At 35.3% G+C, this 17,547-nt stretch overlaps 1 protein-coding gene and 1 long non-coding RNA gene across 2 annotated transcripts; one reads left to right on the forward strand and one right to left on the reverse strand.

Annotated features, from left to right (window-relative positions):
• Nucleotides 1-1,432: 1,432 nt before the first annotated feature.
• Nucleotides 1,433-4,309, reverse strand: LOC131036858 (protein MODIFYING WALL LIGNIN-1). The gene is made up of 3 exons (XM_057968854.2): nt 4,098-4,309; nt 3,774-3,979; nt 1,433-2,130 (listed from the first exon to the last, which is right to left on the reverse strand). Exons 1-3 carry the CDS (start codon nt 4,191-4,193, stop codon nt 1,842-1,844), a joined length of 591 nt encoding a protein of 196 aa, XP_057824837.2. The 5' UTR covers nt 4,194-4,309; the 3' UTR covers nt 1,433-1,841.
• Nucleotides 4,310-4,327: 18 nt separating this feature from the next.
• LOC131036859 (uncharacterized) lies at nt 4,328-9,037 on the forward strand. The gene is made up of 2 exons (XR_009104152.2): nt 4,328-4,702; nt 4,819-9,037. It is a non-coding gene; the product is annotated as an uncharacterized LOC131036859 (long non-coding RNA).
• The last annotated feature ends 8,510 nt before the right edge of the window (nt 9,038-17,547 follow it).

The raw sequence follows: 17,547 nt of genomic DNA on the forward strand, positions 1-17,547 counted from the left end.
TAAAATTTATAATCCACTCGTATTTTGTCATAATCCATCCACGATTCTCTTCTATTTTTAACTCATGTATATCTAATTGGTTAAAGTAAATAAATAAAATGATTAATTACCCTCACTAGTTTAGAGCCCACTAAGGAGCCATCACAACTCTTTCTTAACTGTTTTTATTTTGTGAAGATTCTCCACTCATCTCAATCAATCTCCATCGTGCATTCAAGATCAAATTCTCACTATTCACATCCTCAACTAAACATCTATAAATTCAACCCAAACTTTCATTAAAAAATTTAATGTTTAGAGCTTGATAGGTAGATGCTACAAAAATATTGCATGAGTCCTTAAGGAACCACATTCATCACATCTAAAACAATCAACTTCAACATGGGTTTCGGATTTGTAATATTTGTAATGCATTTTATTTCGTTTGAACTCTCTTTAGCTCAATTTGAGATATGGTTTGATTTAGAATAGACGAGTTAATATCATTTTAATCTCTTTACATGTTGTCATGAATGTTGCATATATATGGGCAACCAAACCCTAACTAGACTTGAGACAACATATAGATGATACAAATAATTAGATTAAAGCCCTAATGTAGAAGGAAAAAACCATAGGGGTTGTAAGATAGTTAAAATTTGCCAAAAAAATTGTGGAAAATATGGCATCTGCATTAAAAATTTGAAGGTAAATTAATTGAACTAAATCGGTGCATAACAAATACCAAGACAAATAAACACATAATTCAAATAAATAAAATAAATACACTTAGCTCTAGGTTTGATGTCAATCTTGTCGTGTCATATGTTGTCAAATGGCTCAAGCCAATGCATCAAAAGATAAAGGCATGTTAAAGGAATCTTTTGGAGCTAAGAAAATGATTGTTTATTAATCTAGTTCGCTTTTATGACTATAGAACTACCATGTGCATATATTTTAACCTAGCTCATAGATCTAAAGTTCTTTCATTAGACCCCAATGATATGCTCAACTTAATATATGTGACCTACAATTGTTGACTAGTTATGCTTAGGAACACCTTTAAGGAGTTTCATGCTTTAGTTGGCTTATAACGATTAATAAGGAGAAGTTAGCAAAGGTCCAATTTTAAAATCTGAAAATTAAAAATTTAGAACTGTCAGATCTATAATTTATAGAATTGACTTGGATTAGTCATATGATTGTATAAATGGCATGGGAGAGTAAATAGATAATTGAGAATCATGAGCAATCCTTTAAAAAGTGAGAGTGAAATTAGATAATGTTATAGTTATTTGCCAACTTTCATACTATAATGTGTCACTTGTCTATTAACCATCACATAAAAGACGGCCCCATCAACTTGAATCCAAAAAGAAAAAGAAAAAGGAAAGGTATATTATTTTTAATATTATAATAAAAAATTATATTTATTAACAAATTGAAGTCTAACTAAAGTTTAATATATTTCAAATATCATTAAAAATGATATAATTTTATTTTTTTCCAATTAGGAAAAACAAAATAAGAAAAATACATCATAGGAAAATGCTTCCCATCGTAGCATGATAGTTTTTCAACTAACAAATTAACATATAAAATCTATGTTGGCCAATAAGAAAAATAAAATGAAAGCCCCCAATTATTAGGTAATATCATCAATACTTATACTATATTAAAAAAATGTGCTTCTACTTGAGTGGTTCGAACACTTCCTATTACTTGGAGTGTAGCTCCTTAGTACCATTAGGATAACCCACATCAACTCGGATATGTTCATGGGATCCATTATTAACATTCTCAACTCTCACATCTTCCACCTTGTTTGTAGTTATAGCCAAGTAAAAATTGAACACTTCCCACTACTTGGAGGGTAGCTCCTTAGTACCATCGACATCAACTGCTGCTATGTGTTCATGGGGTCCACCATTAGCATTCTCAACTCTCTCATCTTCCACCTTGTTTGTAGTTATAGCCAAGTAAAAAACCATGGAAAGCATTACTGTGAACAGAGACAAGGCTCCTGCAGCAGCAAAAATTCCAGTTTTAACAACATAACACTCCTTATCCATCCACTGTCTTTTGTATGGCTGGCTCTCATTCATGCCTGCCCCAGCCACCAGTAGAAAAAGTGCAAATCCAAAAGTTAACCTGTTCAATTAAATCCCGTCAATCAAAAATACTGAAAGAAGAAGAAGATAATTTCAATGCCCACGAGACTAAACATAATTTGTGGGACAGCCTGCCCAATCAAACTGACTTCTGCAAATCAATCCTGCTGATGTACAAACAATCAATAAAGTTAATATAGTTAATATGTTCAATAAAATCCCATCAACCAAAAATACTGAAACATCTTAGTCTATTCTAACAATGTAGATAATTTTTCAAAGGAAGTACATGTTAGAAATGTTGAAAACATATATAGGGCAAATTGTCTTGTCCGTGTTGTTTTTTCCGATTTTAACTTTGTTTTATGAATATGTTACCAGGAACACTGTACTTCGTTTGTCTTTTACAGTCTCATTGATCTATTCTTGAACACATGCATTCCTGCTTTCAATATTACAATCATACATGATGTGTACGGTTTAGAATGGACTGTAATTAGATAAGTCAATATCAGTAAGGGTTCGATTGCTTTCAATCATGCATCTGACTGAAAGTTGAGATTAACAAAGCCCAATAAACCCAATTAACAAGAATTAAAGTCATTCAACTGTGGGATGAATCATAGTATCTATGGCTAGATGTTATATAACTGTAGTTTTGACTTCTTATTGATGAAGTTTGTTGTTATACATTTGAGACGATTTACAGTGAACAAGGTGCAAACGATTTTCCGTGATGAGAAGTCAAAACTTCAGGTATGCAGCATCCTTCTGGTGGAACTTCCTTCCGATATCTCTTCGGGTTCGCTCAAGACTTCCCCGCCGCCTCTTACAGACATACGACTCCCCACCCTCAATGTCATAGTTCATCCTGATGACTGGATACCCGTTTCCCTAATTATTTTTCTATTAAATGAGTTTTGATAATTTAGTAGTTCATAGACTTTCCACTTTAGAGCTTTCCTGTTCTTATATATGATACTTTTCTTATGAGCTTTCCTGTTCTTATATATGGTACTTTTCTTATGGGTGTTTCCTTTTCTAGTTAAGTGCATTTTTGTTTTAAGTTTTAACTGTTTGATGTGTTGATTGGCTTTTGAGTGTTTCCTTGTTGGAGACAAAGCTGGTTTAACTGCTACTGTATGTTGTTGTTATACCTACTCCTAGCAAAAGCATCCTCCAATAAATAGAAAAAGCGAGTATAGATCCAATTGAATTAATTGAAAAGCCCCACAAATCCAATTCACATGAACTCCAGCTGCCCAATTACTCCACAGATGCATTTAATTAGCACAGGTCAGGTGGTCTCAATCATACAGTGGATAGAATCAGATGACTCTGATTGAGCCCCACAAACCCAATTCCTCAACAACCATAATTGATTACTGTAAATTGGTGTTCTCTTAGCTTCAAATTTTCAGTAATACACTGAATTGAATTCGTCGAGACCAATCAAACCCCACAAGCCCAATTGACATAATCGAAGCTATATGAATGAGTCACCAATTGAAACTGGTTATCATACATTCGAGTTTGATCAGTTCATATTTCAATTATACATCAATGGAGCCTTTTAAACCCCTCTATCACAAATTGAAGCTATCCCAGTTGCATATCTAATTGAACCAAAAAATGAAATAACTTATGAAAAAACAGTAGTAATGTGATTGTATTGATTCATACCAAGAGACGAAGAGGCAGAGAATAGCAATGGATCTATTTCTGGAAGAGATTTTGTGCACATTCTCTGTACAACAACACACACAGCCTCCCATTGCATTGGCTGACAATTGGGCAGCCACAAGGGCTATTGCTGCTATGATTCCCAACCACAATGCAGGGCTGCTTGGAAGAGTGCATTCTCCATGCTCATATTTCACCTGATCAGCCTTCAAACATAGTAATTTCACACAATTAGAAGAGAATTATATTCTGGGTCAGTGATATCTAAACAGCCATAAATGTCAATTGGGGCATAATTTGAAGAAAAAGGCGCTAATTACCTACCTTGGTGTGCTTGAATTCAGCAGCAATGGCAGTGGACAGGGCAATGAGACCCAACAGTCCTAAAAACAGGCAAAATCCCAACTTTGTTCTCTGCATATTACTTATCACTCTGTCTCACTTCTTGGCCTAAATTCATCTCCTGTACCATTTCATCTCAATTATGGTGCCTTAAATGAATCATGTTTCTTAATCAATAATCTTTTTGTGCAGGTTATTACGTATGTGGCCATCAGTGTTGGTACTCAATCCCCATCTGATCTGTCTCCCTTACCAAAAGCTTTGCTTATACTTCATCTCTGTCGTTTGCTTTGATTTGATTTATTTTTGCAATCGTTTTAATTAGATAGAGCAATGGAAGTTCCTGCTTATAAAAGTCTTAAATGTTGTTTTCCTGTGTGGGCCTGGTTTCAAATTATATTCACTTTAGCTTTAAGACAAAGAGCCCTAGGTTGTTCATACCTGAGCTATTGATGCGTATTCCATATCTATATGAGTGTGTCCCTTCACCCTTTTCTTAAAAGTTTTATTCTTTACCGTCATCGATAGACATTGATCTCTTTTGAAGTGGGTGGGGAGAAGAAGAGGGCCGGGGGAAGGAATTGAGGGTACAGATTTATTTATTTTATTTATTTTTTTGTCTCAGTCGTCCATGAAAGCTTATGGGGATGAGTGTCTACATGATTTAAATTTAGTTATAAATTTAACATTATTTTAATTGCAGGAGAAGTAGATACAATTGATAAGGGATGGTCCATTTCTGACATCATTTTGGATCTGCAAGATGTATGGAGTAAATCAGATGACGGGGACCCTCTCAGCTTTTTATTGGTGTTGCTCTTGCCTTTTACCAGTTATCTTTTTGTTGTATGGAGTAAACCAGACGAGGGAGACCCTCTGAGCTTCCCATTGGTGTTACTCTCACCTTTAACCAGCTACTTTTTTGTTGTATGGAGTAAACCGGATGACTCTTTTTGTTGTATGGAGTAAATCAGATGACAAAGACCCTTTCCGCCTCCCATTGGTGTTGCTGTCACCTTTTACCAGCTTTTTTTTTTTGTTGTTTTTGCCTCTCTGAACCCTCACTTGCCCTGGTGTTCACCCATCTCCTTTTTGTGACTCTGTATATTTATATATTCATAGAATCAAACACACTTATTCATAAATAATAAAAAATAAAATATTTTATTTATTAAAATATTGAAATCATTTATATATAAAGTAACTTTTGTTTGTTTGTTTTTGTTTTATTTATTTTTGATGAATAGTTGTGCCAAAAATTTATTGATTAAAAAATATAATACACACATTCACAAAAAAATGAAGAAAATTTCATTAAAAAAATCATTCTAAAAAATTATAACATTTATAAATCTTCAGACTTACAATATGTATAGAACAATCTGTACCATTTATTAAGAAAATTTCTATAAAAAAAAGGTCTAACCTACAATGTATGATAATAGAGGATGCTTGGTTAGAGGTGCTGCAATTACCAAATTGTAATATCTTCCGCATTTGCATTTTGTCATTTGTTTATTTTGATCCGAGATTGACTCTTTATATGTTATTATGAGTGTGCATATATCATTCTTTTGTATTAACACCCACGAGGTGCATCCTGCTTACAGTTTTATTCATTTCTTCATATGATATCACTGCTGATGTGGATGATAGGTTATACTTGTAGTTTCAGTGATGATCATATATGCATGATGATTCTACGAGATGTCATGTGATGTTATATGATGATGTCTAGATTATATTATGAAGAAATTATGGTTATATTGATTATGATGTGGTTAATTAATGATGTTATATTTATGTAATTTCGATTCAGTGAGATATGATGTTGCTAACCATGATTATTGTGTGGCCTCGATTGGAGAATGACTAATTATGCTTTCATTTATATTATATTATATGTATATGTATGCACAGGTGTTTGCATGTTTTGGTTGATGCAGATACAGGGCATTGACTACACCTAGCTCCATAGGAGTGAGTGTGTCCATATCCTCGTGATGGTTACTGGAGATAGCACAATGACCAAATATGTTACCTAGCCATAGCCATCGTCCCTAATTTGGATGATTTTCTCTTAATTTATATGATTATACGTCTAGTTACCATTCTAGTAATGTTTGGTTACCCTTATGCATCAATGTGAACGACTAGTAAAGATTGTATGTGCATAGTTAGTAAGTTATTAATTATTGCTATTATAATATGTATTTTAATCATATTTTACTCCTATAGTGGTAATTTAATAATTAAATGTGAACTATGCCTTATATGTATTTAATTTAATAAGAATTACATGATTTTGCATTTGGGGTCTTTTGGGAGTTTAATTGGTTTTATAATTGAAATTGAAATTTTGTTTTTATATTCCCACTCCAAAAAGTGGAATATAATTTGTATTTGAATTTTATTTTCAACACTTAGTTTATTTTTTCTCCTGCATTTTGCTCTAAAACCCTACATGGCAAATTGGATTTGTTGAGATTGGAGGATTGGTGGTGTGGAATTTTTGGGGTAGGAATTCAAAAGATTTGTGCGGGGAAACTCTTTGGGCTCTCTGGATTTCATGACTTCTCTCAGTGTGTTTGGCTTTCTTTTTTATTTTGAAGGTTTCATCAAGTTAAAGGTATGTTTCTTGATTTTCTCTCTTGTTTATTATTTTGAATGTTTGATTCTTGTTGCAAATGGTTTATAAATGGATTTAGATCCTTTTTACATTTTGCATTTAGTCTTTTGGTTGAGTTTTTTTAACTTGTAGTTTAAATTTTTAAAAGGATGGATGGAATGGGGAAACTTTGCCCAAATTTTTGTGGATGGATAAAATGTTGTTTTTATTGCATTTTTGGGATGTTGTGTAGTTATAGATCAATGGGTTTTTTCAGTTTTTCAATTGGTCATGTGTGAAATTTAAGCTTTTTGGAGATCCATCAATGGTGGATGACCTTCATGATTGATTTTTAGCCAAATTGGGCATTTGTTTGAAATGAGAATTTGATGTTGGAAATGTGATATTATTATGTGGAGTCATTATATTATATATAGAATTTTTGAATTAGGATTGATTCAGATCCAATTTCGTGTTATTAAGGCCATTTGAGCATTTGAGAACATGACGTTAAGATGCATTGCTTACATGTGTTTTGTGAGTATCGTCTTTGAGATTGGCATTGTAAATGTGATTGTATGATATGCATTGAGATGCTTAGCATGAGCCTAGGATTAGGTCCTAGAGTAAGAGTAGGGAGTGGCTCCCATTCGTGTCTTCGACCTACAAGTGGTACGCTTGGCAATCACGATTGGGGAGTTTAGTAAATAAGTGATAACATAATAATAAACTTGTGGTAAACATTAATAAGATAATATGGATTCCTCAAGCATGCCATGAGTGTTATCACATGGCTATAGATGTCTTGAGAAGGCATGCTCGCACATAGAGCGTTGGGACTTGTTTGAAGAGGCAATGCCCATTCATGTAGTGGTGGGACTTGCACGATTGTCATTCTTGTCTGCATGAGAGAATGCTCGATTTTGTATGTTGCGTCCTCTTGAGCATATATGATGACACTCCCTCCATTGCACTCTAGTATCTAATGCCTTGAGTGTAGCTGGAGTAGAGATCCTTGATGAATTCATGGATTGGTATCTCCCCTTCATGATGTTTCATTACATATTGTTGATAGTATATAATGTGTATGCTTTGTGTATGGTGTGTGTGTAAGACCTTGTATCCTTGCTTGCATTGCTTTAGCATTTGGGCCTTGTGACTATCTCCACAAGCACGGTGGGGTGGACCTATGGACACCACATGGTTGGGTGGTGTTGCATGCCATCATTGGGGACTAGTGCACTTGTTCGCGAGCACTTTGGAGAGCTTCTTCACCTTCCTCATCACTTGACCTTCTTCATCTTCTTCTTTTCAAGTTGTAATATGAATGTAATTTAATATAATCATTGTAATTGATGTTGAAATGTATATTGAGAACACTCCATGTAGAGATTGATGTAATGAAACATATTGATATAATTAGGGTAGACTTTAGTGGACCATTGTTGGAATCGACCAATAATCATGCCTATGTATGCTCTCATTTGATGTCATATTAAGTGGTGCAGCCACCAGTTACGAGGGACCTCAAAGAGATCAATCCAGACAAGGCAGAAAGAGTAAACACAACGGAAGCAAGAGGATATGATGGAGGATGATGAGCCTAAATAATGGCTCTATCTTGATAGATTTTTGATACAATACTCCTGCCTAGGTCTTATGATTAGATGACATTTGGATTATAATACTCTTTTAGGTTGATACCTTTTAAGTGTTTCTGAACTGGTTTAACTTATACCTAAGGATGTCATGTAATGATCTATCCATGCAAATATCTGAAAACAATTATTAACATGGTTTGCATTATGTCATGTTAGCATTAATATATACACATGTTTGTTGTGCATTAATATCATGATGCAGGGTCAGCAAAGGCGATGTAAGGACAAATGGCGGTTCAAAATATCATCAAATACATAACCGCAACACAAACCCAGCCAAAGAAATGCAGTAATGATCAGAACCACTTGAGCGGTTCTTCAACAGATTGATTTATGAACATTTATAACTGTTCTTAGTGGATCTTATATCTAGGAGACTAGTCATGATATATTTTCTCAGCTGTAGGACAGATGTTGTTCTATTGTCCCGCGCTGACTTCTTCTCTTGTTAATAAATCATGTTCACCTATTCCGTAGGAATGTGATTGATCAGTTAGAAGTTTGTTATAAATTTTCCTATAAATAAAGGGATCTCTCTCCTCTTGGGGATAGCAGAGAACACTCATAGTATTTTGTAATACACAGTCTTTTGGTACTAATTTATGTATTTTTCAATCAAGATGAAATAAAGAGATCAATGCGATTTTGGATAATTAGATAATTGTAATCCGAAGTTCTTTAGATACTCACTCAAGGGGGCCCACTTGGTCAGTAATCCTTTATATGTTTCAATTAGTTTTATACTTTTGTACCAGTTGTTTCTGTAGTTGTCTGTTCCTGCAGCCATAGGAAATAGTTCCTGTGCCTGTTCCTGCAGCCACAACAATAGAGTAGTTTCTGTTGCCCGCCAGAACTTTATCATTTAACAGTAATTGTTTAAAGTAATTTCCAATTGTAAGATTAAAGTATTAGTTCATTTAAGATTTGTGTGTTTACTTTGAGGAGAATTCCCTTTTCTACAATCATAAAAGATGGTTGCAATATGAACTCGGTGCACATACAGTGCTGACCCATTTTAATTTTACGTCCCTGGTTGATAACTAAATGAGCCTTTGCCACAGGAAAAGTTATCTATTTAAGAATATTCAATCTCTGAATTGTGATTTATTACCTATTTACCATTCTAGTTGTAAGGACCAACATTTTTGGCGTCGTTGTCGGGGATGGTGTCAAGCTAAGAGTCTGTTGTAAGCCATTAGTTTTAAGTTTTCTTAATTAGCTTTTTGAATTTCCTTCATTAATCTGCATGCATAGGAGGAGAAGAGATGCATTAGGAAGATTTCTTCCCTCGCATTCTACTCAAGATATAAGATCAGATCAAGCACTTGAAGTAAACCCTTTTGCAGAAACCTATGTGCTAAATGGTAGTGTCTTTAGTTTGTCAGAAGGAGACCTAGACTTCCTAAATGAACTCCCTGAACAAAATTTTTTACCTCTAGTTATTTATCAGGGACCAATGGTAGCAAATCCTCCACCTCCACCTATAAATCCAACATTTGAGTTCCCCATTCCTGATCTGCATGATAATGCAAATTTGAAAAACATACCAGCTTCTTCACTTCCAAAATCTCATGGGTTGGTAACAGAGGATCCAAACACCTTTCTGTTTGAATTTGATATCCTTTGCAGAAGTTATGATTATACCACTGATTCTCATAAACTCAAGTTATTTTCCTGCTACTTTGAAAGAAGCTGCCTTGAGATGGTTTATGAGTTTAGGAAGAAATGTAATCACTACCTGGGAGGAAATGAAAATAAACTTCTTGGATAAATATAAAGACTATTGCAAGGGAATGGACCGACATGGTGATGATATATTCAGAATGACACAAAAAGAAGATGAGACCCTGGAAGACTATTTGGAAAGGTTTTTATTTAGTGTCAGCAAATCCAAACATAGTAATCTAAGTGAAGATTCTATGAAGTTGATTTTTCTAAGGGGCATCAATGATGATTGTGTTGACTCCTTAGATCTAATGGGAGGAGGAGATATTACTCAAGTTCAATGGGATAATATCAGACAAATCTGTCAAAAGTATTCAAGAACTGCAGCAAAAAGGGGAAGACACTATAGGCCTGGTTCTTTAATTGCCAAGTCATCTTCAACAGTCTCAAGAATGGAAATAACTCATTTGTTGAAGGATTTTAAAGAAGATATAATTAATAATATGGCTATCCAATTGGATACACTGCAGGCAAAGAAGAAGTATGAGGAGGCAGAGGCTATGCTTGCTGAATTTTGTCCTCATTGTCGACAAAAGAAGAAGGACTATAGATGCAAAATGTTAGCTAAAATTGATAGCCAACAAAGTTCCCCAGATTTCAAGCCTGTTTACAAAGATGATGAACAACTTTTTTATGTTGCACAACGAAGGCCTTGGCCTCCAAGAAAATGTATGCCACAAGATCCATTGTCATTTTCTAATCCTTATATGAACTTCAATGCACAAAACAATCAGTGGCAACGACCATATTCCCAAAATTTTGGAAATTATACTCCTCATTCTTGGAATAACTCTCAGAATCCTTGGCCTAATTATTAGAATTCCTCATCTCAATGGCAGCAACCACAAGAGAATCGGTCTCCTCCTCAAGGTAACTGGCAACAGTCACCACAATGGAGGGAAGGACAAGAATGGGCAAACAAGTCATCAGGTTTCCTGCAGCCATAGCAACAGTCCCAACAAACAGCTTTAATGCCACCAAATCCTACTGCCACTTCATCCAAGCCAACCCAACTGCCAACTCAGCCTGTTCCAAATCCAAATAATAAACCACAATAACAACAACAAGTTTTTTCAACTGATCTTAATAACTATCATGCATACTCTCTCAATATAAGTTATATTCATTTGAGATTAGGGACAACATTGCCTACTCCATCTCCTCCACTCATAACAAAGTTACCAGTAGAGGAGACTGCTCAGGAAAGCATGCTTGATAAATCTAGAAATCCTGAGCAAGTTCAACAGTCTCAAACTTCATATATACCTATAAGAACACCCTCATTTCCTCATAGATTACATGTAGAAGTATCTAGGCAGCAAAATGATATAGCTTTTGATCTTATTGATCAGTTAAAACATATATGTGTTAAAATTCCACTGTTTCAAGCTATTAAATGTTTCCAATATATGTAAAAGCTATTAAGGAGGCATGTCTGAAGAAACCTGGGAGGAAGAAAAAAGATCCAAAAACAGTGCATGTGGTAGGACAGTTGGCTGATATTATGTTAGGAAAAATAGCAATCCCTAAATACTCTGACCCAGGTAGCCCTATTGTCAAGGTAGTTATTAATGGAACCCAAATCAAAAATGCCTTGATAGACCTAGGAGCAACAATAAATGTGATGACTAAGGATGTCATGCAGCAACTCAGCATTACTAATCTCAGATCAACTCCAACGGGCATGCAGCTTGTTGATAGCTCAATTGTTCGGCTTGAAGGAATGGTTGAAGATATTGTTGTCACATTAGATTCTTGGGAATATCCTGATGATTTCATAATCCTTTCTCCTAAGGCAACATTAGGAGGATATCCAATTATGTTGGGAAGACCTTGGCTAGCAATAGCTTATGCATATATAGGTTGCAAATCCGGAGATATGACAATTTCAGATGGTATTACTACTAAAACACTTGCACTCTATTCTCCAGCACAACCTCAACTTGATCAAGAACGAGTAGTGTGGCCAGGCATAGGAGAAGAAGCATAGGAAATTAACTCTGTTCAACAACTAATGATGTTATCAAGGGACCCATTCATAGTACTTCAAGAGGATGATACAATACTCTCTAACATCATAAGGAATCCTTATGGAGCAACTCAGCAGTCAGTGGGTATACCAGTAAGTCCTTTGCATACCCTTCTTCCATCTGTAGGCTTATTAAATTCTCCTGTAGCCACATATATGTTTCATACATTGCTACCACAGGAGATTCAAACATCTTATATGTTTGAAATATCTAATGCAGAATCAGTAATTCAAATAGAAGTTGTTGCAGGGAGAAATCTGAATATAAATAATCAATTGGTAGCAGATAAAAGATTATCATTAACAGAATTACTCAAAGCCCAACAACAAGCTTTTGCATGGGATTACCTAGACATGAAAGGATTAAATCCTACATTGTGTACCCATAGAATTTATATCAAAGAGGATTGTAAACCAATTAGACAGCCTCAACGAAGGATTAATCCTGCTTTAAGGAAAATAGTTAAAGAGGAACTACAAAAATTGTTTCATGCAGGATTCATCTACCCTATTTTAGATAGTCAATGGGTTTGTCCTCTGGTTATGGTTCCAAAGAAAGGAGGAAAATGAAGAGTTTGTGTGGACTAAAGGGCGCTGAACACTGCTACTAAAAAGGATCATTTCCCACTTCCATTTATTGATCAAGTGTTAGACTCTCTAGTAGGTAAGCAATACTTTTCATTTTTGGATGGGTTTAGTGGTTATAATCAAATTAGAATAGCTCCAGAAGATCTGGAAAAGACTACCTTTATTTGCCCTTGGGGCACATATGCCTATTCCTTCCTTCCTTTTGGTTTATGTAATGCCCCTGCAACTTTTCAAATGGTTGTCCTTAGTATATTTTCAGACATATCTCATGATTGTATGGAAATCTACATGGATGACTTTACTACTTATGGAACTACATTTAAGAAGGCACTAGAAAATCTGACAAAAGTATTGCAGCGGTGTGAAGATCACAATTTATCCTTAAATAGTGAAAAATGTTTTATGATGAATCAAGAAGGTATAGTATTGGGGCATCGAATCTCTCAATCATGTATTCAAGTGGATCCAACCAAAATAGAAGTAATACTTAATCTTCCTGCCCCTGTTAAACAAAAGGATGTGAGAAGTTTTCTAGGCCATGCAGGGTACTATAGGAGATTTGTCAAGGACTTTAGTAAAAAGGCAAGGCCATTATATTCTTTATTGACAAAGGAATATGAGTTTGAATGGACCGTTGCATGTGAAAAATCATTTTCTCAACTCAAACAAGCCTTAAACCACACCCCTATGCTCAAAGGACCTGATTGGTCAATTCCTTTTCACATTCATACAGATGCATCTGAGTTTGCAATAGGAGCAGTTCTAGGGCAGAAGCAAGGAGTTTTGGAAAATGCAATTTATTACATCAGTAAAAATTTGCAAGGACTAGAACTGAATTACACTGTTACTAAAAAGGAGATGTTAGTTGTCATCTATGCTCTTAATAAGTTTAGACGCTATATAACTGGATATCAAATCTTTGTACATACTGATCATGTGCCATCAGGTACCTCATGAACAAAAGCTCCATCACAGATAGATTGACAAGATGGTTATTATTAATGCAAGAATTTGATATTACTATCATTGATAAACCAGGAAACACAAATGTAGTGGCAGATTTTTTGTCAAGGATTCACACACCAGACAATAATGAGGTCATTGATGATTCCTTTCCAGATGAGCATTTGTTTTCCATCATTTTACATAGTCCATGGTATGCTGATATAGCCAACTACCTAGCAGCTAATAAGACACCCCCACATTTCTTGCACAAAGAGAAAAGACTGCTAGTAGAAAAGAGTTTCAACTTGTCATGGATAGCAGATTGCTTATTTTATACAAGGCTAGATCAAGTGATGAGGCATTGTGTAAGAGAAGGTGAGACATATGATATGCTTCATGCCTATCATGATGAACCTTGTGGAGGTCATTTTGTAGCCAAAAGAACAGCTCTCAATATATTAACTACACGATACTACTGGCCAACCTTACACAAGGATGCAGTTAAATACATCAGAAAATGTGGCAGATGTCAAAGAATGGGCAGACCAACTCAGTCTGATGAAATGCCTCTCCACCCTCAAGTGGTTGTTACACCATTTGACAAATGGGGTCTAGACTTTGTTGGGCCAATTGATCCACCATCAAATGGTCGCTCTTACATTCTTGTTTGTACTAACTATGTTACTAAATGGGTGGAGGTCAAAGCCTTCAAGCATGCAAGAGATAACAAGGTGGCATAATTCTTAAATGAAGAAATCTTCACTCGGTATGGAGTTCCTAGAGAAATAGTGACAGATCAAGGAGCACAATTCACTTCCACTATGATCACAACCTTAGTTAATGAATACAATGTCATGCATATGAAATTCACTCCTTATCATTTGCAGGCTAATGGTCAAGCGGAGGTTACTAACAAAGAGCTTGAATCAATCTTGACCAAAACAATAGCACTCAACAGGAAAGATTGGTCTAGCAGATTATTTGAAGTTGTATGCGCTTATAGAACCACCTGGAAAACTACAACAGGGTTTACATCATTTGAAATGGTATATGGGACAAAAGCAATGATGCCCATAGAGTTTGAACATAAAACTTTGAGAACATCTATTTCTTTAGATATGACTTTGTTTGTAGCACAAGAAGAAAGGCTCCTGCAACTTAATGCTTTAGATGAAATAAGGAAATCTGCCTTGCAACATATTGAATCTGTTCAAAACCAATGCATGAAGTGGCATGATCGCTATATAAAGGACAAATCATTCTAGCAGGAGATTGGGCTCTAATCTATGATTCTAGGTATAAAGATAATTTGGGAAAATTACAGACATGGTGGTTAGGATCTTATGAAATAATTGAAACATTTTCTAATGGTGTTGTCAGATTATATACCATAGAACCTGTTAAGTTTAAATTGTTAGTTAACGGTCATCGATTGCGCCTATACCATAAACCTCTGAGAAAAGATGACTTCCTGCGGCAGTTTTCCTCTACCAAGCATATCGAGATTCCTGCAGCCATTGCAGATGGCTTTGTCGTCACCACTCCATCCTAAGCTCCTTGTTGCACAATCATAATAAATACTTCCCCATCTGGCGGGAGTACTTTTCTGCATAATAAATATTCCCTTCCATATTCACACATTTATTTCCTTTCACTCCATCCATTTTCGCATCCTTTTCCATGCATGACGACTCAAATATCTTCAAGCTATAATCATTCTCGTTTGATGTCAGGTACGCTCATGTGTATTTATTCTTGTTGCATGTACATAATTAAATCATATTAACTCTAATTATGATATTTTGCATATTGTCCTTTCTCCATCCTCCTCTGCATGTGTGGACACCTGTCGAACCTTAGGTTGGGGGGGGAGTACACTAATAATTACTCTAGCAAATAATTTTGATGTCCTCTCAAATTGTCTCAAATTGTATTTTTTTTAATTCTCGTTTGAGGTGATATCTTGCATTATGCTTGTCTGTTTGCTTAGAGTTATTTCTAGACTGCAGCTAGGTTTCGACCAAGTAAAAACATTGAGTATGCTATAGTGTAGAACATAGTGCAGAAACTGAGCAGATTTATGCCATTTTAAAGTTGAAAGTGTTATTGTTGTAATGGGTGGTCCACCTATTCGACATGAGCCGAAAGTCCATGAAGTTCTCCTTCAGGAACAAGATTGTGAACCAATATTTAGGAATAGTGGATGGCTGGATTATTTCTTAAAGTTGACAGAGTTTAATGAAGAAATTGCGAGGGAATTTACCTGCACACTATTAAATGGAGAAGCTCAGGTAAAAGGTTTAAGAGTAGTGGCTACAAAGGAAATGATAGTAGAGGTAACTGGGCTACCAACAGATGGGGAGAAGTACTCAAAGTCCAAGGATGCACACAGTGCAAGGGCATAATTTACACGTCCAGGAGACCCCCCATTAATAGTAGATAGGCAAAGAGCTAGGCGAGAATCCCTTCCGCCTGAATGGAGAACAGTGGCATTGTATGTTTTACAATATTTAACCTGCGAAGGAAGGTTTTCATGTCTGCATTCTCATTAGTTCAAGCTCCTAAGTCATCTGCGCCACAAAAGAAGGATGAATGTTCCGAGCTTATTGTACAACCTTCTTTCTATAAGTGCAACAGAGACCCAAAAAGGTAGGCCTCACTCTATTTCTCACCATTGTCTAATTAAGCTTTTAGTTGAAAAATCCTTGAGAGATATTTCTCCAATGCTCTGGAATGAATTTGTTGAATCCAGAATGTTTAGGATAGAGCACATAGTTATAGAGGAACCACTTCCATCTCAGGAACAAGAAAACCTTGCAGAACCTGGTTCCCCTCTTAAACCCTCATCCTCGTTGAAATCCTTAAAACAAAATCTTCCTGCAATAGAGGAACCCTTACAAAAAGAAGATGAATCAGGGGTTCCTCCTCAAGGTTCAAGAAAGACTAGGATTACCACACAAAAGGAAAAGGGCAAAGAAAAACAAGTTGATATAGAGCATGAGGACAAGAAAAGTAAAAATGAGAATGCACCCCTTCCTGCGGCCAAGAAGAGAAAAATTGTAAAACCAGTTCCTCCAGTAACTGTCGAAGTAGTTGAAAAATTGGCTACAGGAAGTGTTCCTGCAGCTGAAAAAGAAAAAAACTCGAAGAAGTAGTGGTAGGCTTTCTAAAAAGTTTAAAAGTTGAGACCAACCCACAGAGCCACATATTACAATCCTGATTGACTCCCTAGAACAAGAACAAAATAGTCCACTCCATGATGATATCCATCCTTCTCCTCCAAATGAACCTCAGAGAGACCATGAAGAAGAAGAAGAAGAAGAACCACAAAATATTGAGGAAGAACATAAATTACAGTTTCAGGAAGAAGGGGAACTCCAGGATATTGAGCAACCTAAGAAAGAAGTAGGTTTTGAAAGACTAGACAACTTAGCATCTGTTGTAGAGCAAGTCATTGAAGCAGGGGGCAAAGTAGAAAGTAACAAACTTAAAGCACTTGTTCATAGGCCACCTACTTCCCTTACTAGTTGTAGACGTATAAAAATGACCATATTCCTAAATGAATATCTTATGTTCATTTCTCTATTTAATTAAATCCAATTTAATTGAATTACTCACATTCCTCTATTTAATTAAGTAAATTACTCCATTTATTTAAATTAAATTCACTAGACCTCTTTTACCATTTAATAGGATAAATCATTTTATTCAATTAAATCCCCTATCCACTTTTTGATTAAATTCAAATTTAATTAAATAGTTTGTCATAAATTGAATAAATCTAATTTATTTAATTTCCCCAATTGCAACTAAATTGAATTAAATTCATTTTATTCAATTAAATCCTATTATCCCTCCATCCACTTGCAAAATCCT

This window comes from Cryptomeria japonica, chromosome 2 (assembly GCF_030272615.1).
Source record: "Cryptomeria japonica chromosome 2, Sugi_1.0, whole genome shotgun sequence".
NCBI lineage: Eukaryota > Viridiplantae > Streptophyta > Pinopsida > Cupressales > Cupressaceae > Cryptomeria > Cryptomeria japonica.

What these genes read in the sequence shown, in the direction of transcription:
- LOC131036858 (XM_057968854.2), bottom strand. Translation starts at nt 4,193, where the DNA reads ATGCAGAGAACAAAGTTGGGATTTTGCCTGTTTTTAGGACTGTTGGGT. An exon ending in CTGAATTCAAGCACACCAAG is followed by an intron (nt 3,980 to 4,097) that starts GTAGGTAATTAG and finishes CTATGTTTGAAG; the next exon opens with GCTGATCAGGTGAAATATGA. An exon ending in CTCTGCCTCTTCGTCTCTTG is followed by an intron (nt 2,131 to 3,773) that starts GTATGAATCAAT and finishes TTAATTGAACAG; the next exon opens with GTTAACTTTTGGATTTGCAC.